Source organism: Tachyglossus aculeatus, chromosome 17 (genome assembly GCF_015852505.1).
Source record: "Tachyglossus aculeatus isolate mTacAcu1 chromosome 17, mTacAcu1.pri, whole genome shotgun sequence".
NCBI lineage: Eukaryota > Metazoa > Chordata > Mammalia > Monotremata > Tachyglossidae > Tachyglossus > Tachyglossus aculeatus.
The window spans coordinates 55679410-55691317 of record NC_052082.1 but is presented as its reverse complement, the minus strand read 5'-3'; the positions used below and the strand labels follow the sequence as shown (position 1 = coordinate 55691317).

Sequence of the window (11908 nt, the reverse complement as noted above, 5' to 3'; positions counted from 1 at the left end):
AGACCGAACCACAGCTAGGACTGCCAAGGCCTGAAGTGGGGTGTACAGGCCCAGGGCCCAAAAGGGGGAAGGCTAGAGGATTTGGGGTGAGGCCGGAGGAGCCAAGCATCAGCCTGGGAGACCTGCCCACTCCTGAGCCTTTTCTGGCATTGCCCTCTGCCAGGATAGTGTGGCAGAAAGGACAGGAGCGCCAAGGTCACAGAATGGCAGGGGGAGGAGAGTCTGACTGGTGCCCTGACCCGGGGGCTCAGGAGAGGGACCCGGTCAGCCCCTGGGCTGTGGGAGGACAGCCGGGGCCATGGACACCTGGAGGAAGGGTGGGAGGGAGCTGATGTGAGTGTGATTGTTTTAAAGAATTCGTGTTGCATAAAGGGAAAGTGTTGTTCTGAACCTCAGTGTGCGTTGTCCACTGCAGGGCTGTCGGAGGTGGGATTGGGCCTTCCTTAGGGCCTTCTCCCTGCTAGGGCTGGGGGTGGCAAGGAGAACAGGGCCTGGAGGGGAAGCCCCGAGCGATCCAGCAATCACTAGTATATCTGGAGCACCTACGGTGTGCTGGGAGAGGAACCAAAGTGCTTGAATGACCCACAGTCAATCAACGGTATTTATTGAGCGCTTACAAGGTGCAGAGCATTATTCTAAGTGCTTGAGAGAGTACAATAAGCACTTATCATGTGCTTGGCACTGTACTAAGCACTGGGGTAGATAAGATGGGGTCAAGCCAGAGCCTGGAATGGGATGGCCTCCTCTAAGATCCTGTGGGCTCTCTCGGAGGGAGGGAGATCTCTGGGACCACAGTCTGCTGGCCATGGGTGGAGGCAGGAAGGGGAAGGGTCGGGGGGCGGAGGGGGAAATCCAGCCCAGTTCAAGAGATTGGGAGGGGGTGTCCGTCCACTGGCAGATCCTCACCAGTTGGCTTGGGGAGGATGGTTGGGGGCAGGTGACTGGCCTTCCACTTGGGATGCCTCTTGGAAAGAGCCTAGGCTTGGGAGTCGGATGACCTGGGTTCTAATCCTGACTCACTCACTTGCCTACTGTGCAACCTTGGACAAGTCACTTAACTTCTCTGTGCCTCAGTTTCCACATCTGTAAAATCGGGATCAAATACCTGTGGGACTGGGAACATTAAGACCTTGTATCTATCAGAGTGCTTAATTAATGTCATTAGGAGAGGATCTGACAAACCCAGGGAAGAGAACTACCCCACCACCTCCCTGCTCCGTCAAAGCTTTTGATGAGATGGAAACCAATCCTCCATTATGAATCTCGCTGGTGGGGGGCAGGATGATGAGGAGGCGGCTTGGGCCCCTGCCAGGCCTGCCCCACCCTACCCACTCCTCCTGGCCTAGTGCAAAGAGCAGGGGGACTGATAGTCAGGAGACCTGGGTTATAGGCCCAGCTCTGCCACTGACCTGCTTTGGGATGTGGGGCAGGTCACTTAGCCTCTCTGGGCTTTGGTTTCCTCATTGTAAAATGGGGTTAAAATACCCGCTCTCCCTTCCTCCTAGGATTGTGAGTCCTGTGTCTAGTGTGCTCGGTACTTTGAAAGCAGTTAACAAAAACCACAATTATGATTATTATTAGCATTCATGGGAAGATCCAGCAGGAGAGGTAGACCGCTGCCGCCCCCCACCCCCACCCCCACAGCAAATACACATACCCTAAGGCAGACACAGCAACTCCACCGGGACTCAGTTGGGTGAGGAATCAAAGCGAGACAGAAACCAAAGGGAGAGACTTCCGTTTCCTCCCCTGTACCCAGCCCTCCGGCTCTCCAGTCTGCTTAGCCTGCCCCCCGCCCCCCTTCCAGGCAGCTCTCTGCAGAACAGCAGCATGGCCTGGTGGGTCCATCGTCTGCCCTCAAAACGCCCATATGTCCCTTGCCTCTTGCCCTCAGCCTCCCCCTCTGTCCATCCCCTCGGCCCCATGTCTCCTTGTCCATCCATCACCTCAGCCCCATGTCTCCCCTTCTCCCCTTCCATTCATATTTATTGAGCACTTACTCTGTGCAGAGCACTGTACAAAAGGCTTGGGAGAGTACAATACAACACACTCCCATATTTCCCATCTCTTGCTCTCAGCCCCACGTCTCCTCTTCCATCCATAATAATAATAATAATAATGGCATTTGTTAAGCGCTTACTATGTGCCAAACACTGTTCTAAGCACTGGGGAGATACAAGGTAATCAAGTTGTCCCACATGGGGCTCACAGTCTTAGTCCCCATTTTAAAGGGGGACTGAGGTAACCGAGGTAACTGAGGCCCAGAGAAGTGAAGTGACTCGCCCAAAGTCGCACAGCTGACAAGTGGTGGAGTCAGGATTTGAACCCATGACCTCTGACTCCAAAGCCCGGTCTCTTTCCACTGAGCCACGCTCCTTCTCTATCCATCCCCTCAGCCCCACATCTCCTTATCCGTCCATCCCCTCAGCCCCACATCTCCTTATCCGTCCATCCCCTCAGCCCCATGTTTCCCCTTTGGTCCATCCCCTCAGCCCCGTCAGCCCCATGTCTCCCCTTCCGTCCATCCCCTCAGCCCCATGCCTCCTTTTCCTTTATCCCCTCAGCCCCATGTCTCCCCTTCCGTCCATCCCCTCAGCCCCATGTCTCCCCTTCCGTCCATCCCCTCAGCCCCATGCCTCCTTTTCCTTTATCCCCTCAGCCCCATGTCTCCCCTTCCGTCCATCCCCTCAGCCCCATGTTTCCCCTTTGGTCCATCCCCTCAGCACCATCAGTCCCACGTCTCCCCTTCCGTCCATCCTCTCAGCCCCACGCGTCCTCTTCCTTTGTCCCCTCAGCCCCACGCCTTCTCTTCCTTTATCCCTCAGCCCCACGCCTTCTCTTCCTTTATCCCTCAGCCCCACGCCTCCTTTTCCTTTATCCCCTCAGCCCCACGTCTCCCCTTCCGTCCATCCCCTCAGCTCAGCCCCATGTCTCTGGGACTCCCCTTCCCCTTCAACGTCTCCCCTTCCATCCATGTCTCCCCTGCCGTTATCCCCTCAGCCCCAAGTCTCCCCTCAGGCCCATGTCTCCACTTCTGTCCATTCCCTCAGCCCCATGTCTCCCCTTCGGCCCATCCCCTCAGGCCCAATCTCCCTTTTGGTCCATCCCCTCAGCCCCGTCAGCCCCACGTTTCCCCTTCCGTCCATCCCCTCAGCCCCACGCCTCCTCTTCCTTTATCCCCTCAGCCCCAAGTCTCCCCTGCCGTTATCCCCTCAGCCCCAAGTCTCCCCTCAGGCCCCCGTCTCCCCTTCGGCCCGTCCCCTCAGGCCCCCGTCTCCCCTTCGGCCCAACCCCTCAGCCCCACGTCTCCCCTTCGGCCCATCCCCTCAGCCCAACGTCTCCCCTTCGGCCCACCCCCTCAGCCTAACGTCTCCCCTTCGGCCCATCCCCTCAGGCCCCCGTCTCCCCTTCGGCCCACCCCCTCAGCCCCACGTCTCCCCTTCGGCCCATCCCCTCAGGCCCCCGTCTCCCCTTCGGCCCACCCCCTCAGCCCCACGTCTCCCCTTCGGCCCATCCCCTCAGACCCCCGTCTCCCCTTCGGCCCACCCCCTCAGCCCCACGTCTCCCCTTCGGTCCATCCCCTCAGCTCCCCCCCCCCCCGCCTCCCCTTCGGCCCATCCCCTCAGCCCCCCGTCTCCCCTTCCGTCCATCCCCTCAGCCGCCCCCCCCCCCCCCGCGTCTCCCCTTCGGTCCACCCCTTCAGCCCCACGTCTCCCCTTCCGTCCATCCCCTCAGCCCCCCGTCTCTGCCCCACGTCTCCCCTTCATTCAATCGTATTTATTGAGCGCTTACTGTGTGCAGAGCACTGTACTAAGGGCTTGGGAAACCTAGAGAGACGGTCCCTACCCAACAGTGGGCTCACAGTCTCCCCTCCGGCCCACCCCCCCAGCCCCCACGTCTCCCCTCCGGCCCATCCCCTCAGGCCCCCTGACCACCCTCCAGCGCCCCCGAGCGGCCCTCGGGGCAGAAGCTTCCCCTTCCCCTTCCCCTGCCGGTGACGTCACGACGCAGCCCTAGCGTCGGCGTGCGCGGCCCCGCGGCCCGCTGAGGTGGCAGGCGGACGGGCGGGCGGGCGGACGAAGATGGAGGGCGGGTCGCTGGTGGCGCTGAGCTTGGTGGTCGGGCTCCTGGCCCTGGCCGTGGCGCTGGCCGCGGGATGGGGGCGGCCGGACCCGGGGGAGCCCCCAGGGGACACCGCCGGTAGGGACCGGAGGGCGGACGGACGGACGGGCGGGCGGGGGGAAACCGGGGGGGGGCCGCCCTTGCCCCGACCTCTCGCTCAAGCCTTCACGGAGCTCCCAGTCCCTCGTCCACAGTAATAATCCTAATGATGACGACGGCATCTGTTAAGCGCTTACTACGTTCTAAGCGCCGGGGGAGACCCACGCCCGTCAGGTTGCCCCACGTGGGGCGCACAGTCTTATTCCCCGTTTTACGGACGAGGGAACTGAGGCCCAGAGAAGTGACTTGATAATAATGCTAATGGTGGCGTTTATTAAGCTCTTACTATGTGCAGAGCACCGTTCCCTTCAAGGCCCTACTGAGAGCTGGCCTTCCCAGACTGAGCCCCTTCCTTCCTCTCCCCCCTCCATCCCCCCATCTTACCTCCTTCCCTTCCCCGCAGCACCTGTATATATGTATATATGTTTGTACATATTTATTACTCTATTTTACCTGTACATATCTATTCTATTTATTTTATTTTGTTAGTATGTGTGGTTTTGTTCTCTGTCTCCCCCTTTAAGACTGTAAGCCCACTGTTGGGTAGGGACTGTCTTTATATGTTGCCAACTTGGACTTCCCAAGCGCTTAGTACAGTGCTCTGCACACAGTAAGCGCTCAACAAATACGATTGATTGATTGTTCTAAGTGCCGGGGGGTTACAAGGTGATCAGGTTGTCCCACATGGGGCTCACAGACTTCATCCCCATTTTGCAGATGAGGTCACTGAGGTCCAGAGAAGTTAAGTGACTTGCCCAGAGTCGCACAGTGGGACAAGTGGAGGAGCCGGGATTGGGACCCACAACCTCTGATTCCCCAGCCCGGGCTCCTTCCACTAAGCCACGCTGCTCCTGTCATTGTGGCATCTGTGAGGCGCTTAGAATGTGCCAGGCACTGTACTAAGCGCCGGGGTGGATCCGAGCAAATCAATTTGGACACGGTCCCTGTCCCATGTGGGGCTCATGGCCTCAATCCCCATTTTACAGACGAGGGGACTGAGGCCCAGGGAAGTGACGTGTCTTGCCTACGGTCACACAGCAGACAGGTGGTGGAGCCGGAACTAGAGCCCATGACCTTCCGACTCCCAGCTCCGGGCACTGTCCACTACACTTTGCTGCATCCCTGTCATCGACAGCAGTATTTACTGAGCACTTACTGTGTGCGGAGCACAGTACTAAGTGCTTGGGAGCGTACGTGCAACAGAATTGGCAGATAACATTCTCTGTCCACACAAGCCCCTTGGGAGCGGACAGTCCCCTTTGGGGCAAGGACGGGAATTGCCCCCAGCAGACCCAGCTCCGGGAGACAGCTGCAAATTTGGAGGTAGCTTGGCCAAGCAGTTGGGGAAATTGCCCGTTTAGACCATCCAGTCAGTCGTATTTGTTGAGCACTTACTACGTGCAAAGCGCTGTACCAAGTGCTTGGGAGAGTACAATAGAACAATAAACGGACACATTCCCTGCTCACAACAAGCTTAGGCCTGTGAGTTGTTTCCCAACAAAAGTAGATCCACCCTCTTGTCTGGGCTTTAACCCCCTCACCTTTCCTCCCAGTCCCTCATCGGTGATCCAGCCTGCTGACCTCTGCCCTTGCAGGAACCCCCAGCTTGGCCGTGTGTCCCCCACCTCAGGCTCCGGGCTTGAAGGCCTTACGTCCCTCCCCACCAGGTCGTAGAAGACTGTGGGGCTCTGACTTGGCTTCTCTCTCTCTCAGGCAAGAAAGCAAACGGAGTTTCTGTCAAGAAGCCCCTGGGGTCCAAGAAGCTGAAGCAGCAGCAGCAGCGGAGCCGTAAGGAGAAGCATCCGCAGCATAACTTCACTCATCCCCTCCTGGCTTCGGCCCTGAAGGTAAACCTTCCCTAGATCGCTCCAGCCCCTTGGCGCCGAGATGTCTGCAGGTGGCAGCTGCCGCCCTCCGCAAGGTGGACATCACCACTCTGCGCCCCATCTCCTTTCAAGCCCTTTAGGCAATCAGTGGTATTTATTGAGCGTCTACTGTGTGCACAGCGCTGTACTGAGCACTTGGGAGAGGACAGTACAACAGAGTTGGTAGACACGCTCCCTGTCCACGAGGAGCTTACGGTCTAGACGGGGAGACAGATGTTCAAATCAGTTGCGGCTAGGTATTAAGTGCTGGGGGTGGGGTGACTATCTTCCCAGCCCTTCCCGGGAACTTAACTTCTCTGTGCCTCACTTCCCTCATCTGTAAAATGGGAATGAATAATAATAATAATAGCATTTATTAAGCGCTTACTATGTGCAAAGCACTGTTCTAAGCGCCGGGGAGGTTACAAGGTGATCAGGTTGTCCCACGGGGGGCTCACAGTCTTAATCCCCATTTTACAGATGAGGTAACTGAGGCCCGGAGAAGTTAAGTGACTTGCCCAAAGTCACACAGCTGGCTATTGGCAGAGCCGGGATTTGAACCCACGACCTCTGACTCCAAAGCCCGGGCTCTTTCCACTGAGCCACGCTGCTTCTGTATGAAGACTGTGAGCCCCACGTGGGACAATCTGATCACCTTGTACCCCCCCCAGCGCTTAGAACAGTGCTTTGCGCATAGTAAACGCTTAATAAATACCATCATTATTATTATTATTATCAAGTGCTTTGACAACAGAACTGGATACAGAGTCCAGTGAGGCCCAGGGGGTGGGGCAGAAGGTCCCTGTGTCTCAGTGATGGCGATGCTCGTGGGCAGAGAACATGTCTGTTTATTCTTATATTGTACCCTCCCAAGCGCTTAGTACAGTGCTCTGTACACAGTAAGTGCTCAATAAAAACGATTGAATGAATGAATGGCAATAGCTGAGCTGACATCAGGATTCATCATCATCAATCGTATTTATTGAGCGCTTACTATGTGCAGAGCACTGTACTAAGCACTTGGGAAGTACAAATTGGCAACATATAGAGACAGTCCCTACCCAACAGTGGGCTCACAGTCTAAAAGATTGACCCGGAGACCCCTTTAGTAGGCCCCCTGAGGCTCTGAGCCCCGTGCGGGACAGGGACTTCGTCCTCTGCATCCCAGCGCTTAGCTCAGTAGCACACAGTTCGCGCTTAGTAAGTACCCCGATTATTACCGCAGGGTCATAGCGGGAACATCACCTGCCTGGATTTCAGCAGCAATGGCAAGTACCTGGCCACCTGTTCGGATGATCGCACCGTGCGTATCTGGAGCACCAAGGACTTCCTGGAACGGGACCATCGCTGCCGGCAGGCCAACGTGGAGCTGGACCATGCCACCTTGGTGCGCTTCAGCCCTGACTGCAGGTGGGAAGGGCTGGGGAGGGAGGGGGAGAGAGAGAGAGAAAGAGGAAGGGAAAGGTGTTAAGGATCCTGTCGCATCTCTCAATACCCCATCTGGGGCTGCACCTTCCCCTGGCCGTGGGCCGGGAATGGGACTCCCAGAGGTGTACGTCCTGGAATTTCCATCAGCTTCCTGGCGTAGGGAGCTGACTGCTCCCTCCTCCCCGTTCCCAGAGCCTTCATCGTCTGGCTGGCTAACGAGAACACCCTGCGGGTCTACAAGATGGCCAAGCGGGAGGACGGCGGCTTCACGTTCACAGCGGCCCCCGAGGATTTCCCCAAGAAGCACAAAGCGCCCATCATCAACATCGCCATCGCGGAGACGGGTGAGGAGCCGCCCGGGGTGCTTTCCTCCATCAGTCAGTCAGTAAGTGGTATTGAGTGCTGAGCGCTGTACTGGACGCTTGGGAGAGTCCACTAGGAAACAGACGCGATCCCTGCCCTCGAGGAGCTTCCAGCCGTGAGGGTGGTCCCTGAGGAGGGGAGTTGATCCATCTCTGTCACCTTCCTTCTAGACCGTAAGCTCGTGGGCAGGGAACGTGTCTGTTTATTGCTGTAGCGTACTCTCCCAAACGCTTAATACAGTGCTTTGCGCACAGTAAGCGCTCAAATACGATTGACTGAATGACCCTTCCCGGGGTGGTGATGACTGGGAGGGGGTGGATAATAACTTTGGTATTTGAGTGCCTCCTCTCTGCCAAGCACTATGCTGTGAACAGGGGTGGCTAGAAGACGGTCATCACACTCTCTATCCCACAGCGGACTCGTGGTCCAAGAGGGAGAGTGGGTATCTTATCCCCATTTCACAGGTGAGGAAATTGAGGCCCAGAGAGGTCAAGGGACTTGCATGAGATTGCCCAGAAGGCCAGTGGCAGAGCTGGGATAAGAACCCAGGGGAGGGGCACGGGGAGAGAGCAGGACACTGCAGAGACCCTGTCTAGATTGAGGGTCTCCTCCTAAGGACAGCACGACCAGTGAGGCAGCGGGGTCTGCTGGGCCCAGTTTCTCTGTGCCACTGGCCACCCACCAGCCTGCGTTCGGATCCCAGGCAAGTTTATCATGACCGCCTCCAGCGACACGACCATCCTCATCTGGAACCTGAAAGGAGAGGTGCTGGCCACCATCAACACCACCCAGATGAACAATGCCCACGCTACCATCTCTCCCTGCAGCAGGTGAGGGGGGTGCCGGGGGGCCTCCCGCGGTTGGTGGGACCCTGGGGGTGCCAAGCCGTAGGTGCCGCCCGCCCCTCTTCCCCACGAGGGTGACGTTCCGGTCTCGGGCTGCGCGCGTGGCAGGTTCGTGGCCGCGTGCGGCTTCACCCCAGATGTGAAGGTGTGGGAGGTTCGCTTCAAAAAAACTGGAAACTTCCCGGAGGTGGTTCGGGCGTTTGAGCTGAAGGGTCACACGGCCAGGGTCTACTCCTTCGCCTTCTCCAATGACTCGCGCCGGTGAGTGGCCTCCTCTATTTTTCCCCCCACCCTTCCCTTCGGCCCCCTGCCTCCCCCGCCGCCCACCAGCCCGGATCCTGGTCTCCTGCCCCTTCCCACAGTCTCAACCCCCCTGCTCCAGAACCGTTGGCATCAGCCTCATCGCACCCATCTCAGAACCCCCTAACTGCCCCCTTCTTCCTTTCCTGGAAGTGGGGGCCAGGGTTTCCCCGGGAGTTTAGGGAGGCGCGTCCATGACTTCTCTCCTCCTTGGGGTAGGATGGCCACGGTCTCCAAAGACGGCACGTGGAAAGTCTGGGACACCAGCGTGGAGTACAAGAAGCAGCAGAACCCCTACTTGCTGCTGACGGGGCGCCATGACGAAGCCGCGTCCCGGCCCTGCCGCCTGGCCCTCTCCCCGGATGCCCAGGTGTTGGCCCTGGCCAGCGGCTGCAGCCTGTGGCTCTACAACACCAGGCGGGGCAAGCAGGAGGAGCACTTCAGGCAGGCCCACGGGGAGCCGGTGGCCGACCTGACGTTCGACACCACGGGCCGCTTCCTGGCCTCATGTGGGGACCGGGCCGTGCGGGTCTTCCACAACGCCCCCGGCCACCGGGCCGTCGTGGAGGAGATGCAGGGGCTGCTCCGCAAGGCCACCAACGAGAGCACCCGCCAGAGACTACAGCAGCAGCTGAGCCAGGCGCAGGCCGCCCTGGACAGCCTGGAGGCCCCTCGGGGCTGAGGCGGGGGGCGAGGCACTGGCCGAGGCTCCTCCCAACTCTCCGCTCCTTCCTTCCTGCCCGCTCCGGGGCCGGTTTGGTGGCACTGCCCTCGGGTGGAGACGATAATGTGCTCTGGGACAGAGAACTGGGTTTCACTGACCTACCCTGAAGCCTCTGCTCTCCCCTTATTGACAGGGAATAAAAGCCACGTGCCCAGGCTCCAATAGCGGGTGCCTGGGGGTAGGAGGGGTGGCACCAGGTGATGGCAGGAGGGGCTTCCTGCCTCTAAGGCAAAGAGAGGTGGGATCCCATCCGCTCAGCACCGGAGGGAGGGAGGAAGTCGGAAGAGGGGAGCTGGCACTTCTCCGATCTTAGGCCACACATCCAAATACGTAGCGGGACGAGCCTCGGGGGAAGAGATCGGGACCCTTGGCCAGAGGGAAAGAGAAGCACGGAGGATTGGGAACAGACAGGTGCCCGTGATGGCAGGAGTCTGACTCGGTCATAACCGTGGACAGGTCAAGGCTAGCCCATTTAGTGCCTCAGTTCTTCCCAACTTTACAAGGGGGGAAACGATCCCCTCCTTCTGCCTACCCCACGGGGATTCTGTGAGGGTGAAAAGTGCTTTAGGAAAAAAAAAAAAGGTGTTATAGAATAATACCCTGTAATTTTCTATCATTTGTCAAATTGTGTTTATTTCTGAGCTTTGCGGGGCGGAGCGACAACCCAGCCCTGGGTTATAAGGTGAAGATGGGGTCCGACTCAGCTGGTGGGGGGAGCTTTTCAGGGTCCGGGTGGCGGGCCAGCCTCTCAGTGGATGGAGGGCGTGCGTGGGAAAGGAGCTGGGAGTATCGCGGCTCAGGATCGATCGATCGATAGTATTTATCGAGCGCCGTCCGTGTGCAGAGAACTGACCTAAGCCTTTGGGAGAGCTCAGAAGAGGAACGAAGAAAGACAAGCATGCAGTAGTACTTCAGAAATAGTGCTCTGGGAGGTGGTTATTACACCAGTGGTTGGGGGGGTCACAGAAATGTTCAAAGAACACTGTTTTGCATTTTTTTTTGAGGGAGGGCCTTCACCTCTTTATACTCCTGGGCTTTTCATTCCCTCCCGTTCTTCCAAGTTCCTTGGAAACATCCGGCTTCCCAGAGAAATTGATACTGCTAGTTGAAAAACACTCCACTAGAGACCGGGAAGTTAATTGCCCTTCAGAGCAGCTTGGCCAAATGGAAACAACACGGGCCTAAGAGTCAGAGGACCTGGGTTTGAATCCTGGTTCTGCCACTTGCCTGCTGTGTGATGGAGGGCAAGTCACTTAAATGTCTCCGTGCCTCAGTTTCCTCAACTGTAAAATGGAGATTAAACACCTGTACTCATTCTTTCATTCAATCGTATTTACTGAGCACTTACTGCGTGCACAGCACTGTACTAAGCGCTTGGGAAGTACAAGTTGGCAACATATGGAGACGGTCCCTACCCAACAACGGGCTCACTGTCTAGAAGAACCAGGTCTAGGAGGTCCCTTCTACTCCCTTCTTAGATTGTCAGCCCCATGTGGGATTCTGTCCGACCTGATTAATTTATATCTACCCCAATGCTTGACACATACCATAATATAATAAACACCATCCCCCTTTAACACCGCCCCCCCCCCCAACATGACGAGAAGCAGTGTGGCTCAGTGGAAAAGAGCACGGGCTTTGGAGTCAGAGGTCATGGGTTCAAATCCCAGCTCTGCCAATTGTCAGCTGTGTGACTTTGGGCAAGTCACTTAACTTCTCTGTGCCTCAGTTCCCTCATCCGTAAAATGGGGATGAAGACTGTGAGCCCCACGTGGGACAACCTGATCACCTTGTAACCTCCCCAGTGCTTAGAACAGTGCTTTGCACATAGTAAGCGCTTAATAAATGCCATTATTATTCTATGAAACAGATGGACATCTTGGGAAGAGACATAGAGAACTAGGGTAACTGAACAAGTTTCTACCACCTGAATCAATCAGTGGTATTTATTGAGCGTTTACTGTGTGCAGAGCACTGTCCTGAGGACTTGGGAGAGTACAATATAACAATCAGCAGACACATTCCCTGCCCACAACGAGCTTACAGTCCACCCGAAAGAAGCAAGTGCTATGGGTGATGTCAAGATTAGTCATCCGTGGACATTTTCTCTTGCTAACAGCCCTACCAATGGTCCAGGAGTAAGGGCCTGTCCCCAGGAAGCG

General features: G+C 57.1%; 1 protein-coding gene across 2 annotated transcripts; it reads left to right on the top strand.

Moving 5' to 3' along the window:
* Positions 1-4082: 4082 nt before the first annotated feature.
* Positions 4083-10315, top strand: TBL2 (transducin beta like 2). Of its 2 annotated transcripts, XM_038759158.1 has the most exons (7): positions 4083-4200; positions 5935-6068; positions 7312-7496; positions 7707-7858; positions 8581-8707; positions 8831-8983; positions 9242-10315. In XM_038759158.1, exons 1-7 carry the CDS (start codon positions 4083-4085, stop codon positions 9702-9704), a joined length of 1332 nt encoding a protein of 443 aa, XP_038615086.1. In that variant the 3' UTR covers positions 9705-10315. The 2 variants fall into 2 exon arrangements, with proteins under 2 accessions (XP_038615086.1, XP_038615087.1); XM_038759159.1 differs by lacking the exons at positions 4083-4200; positions 5935-6068 and having other exon boundaries at positions 7388-7473.
* The last annotated feature ends 1593 nt before the right edge of the window (positions 10316-11908 follow it).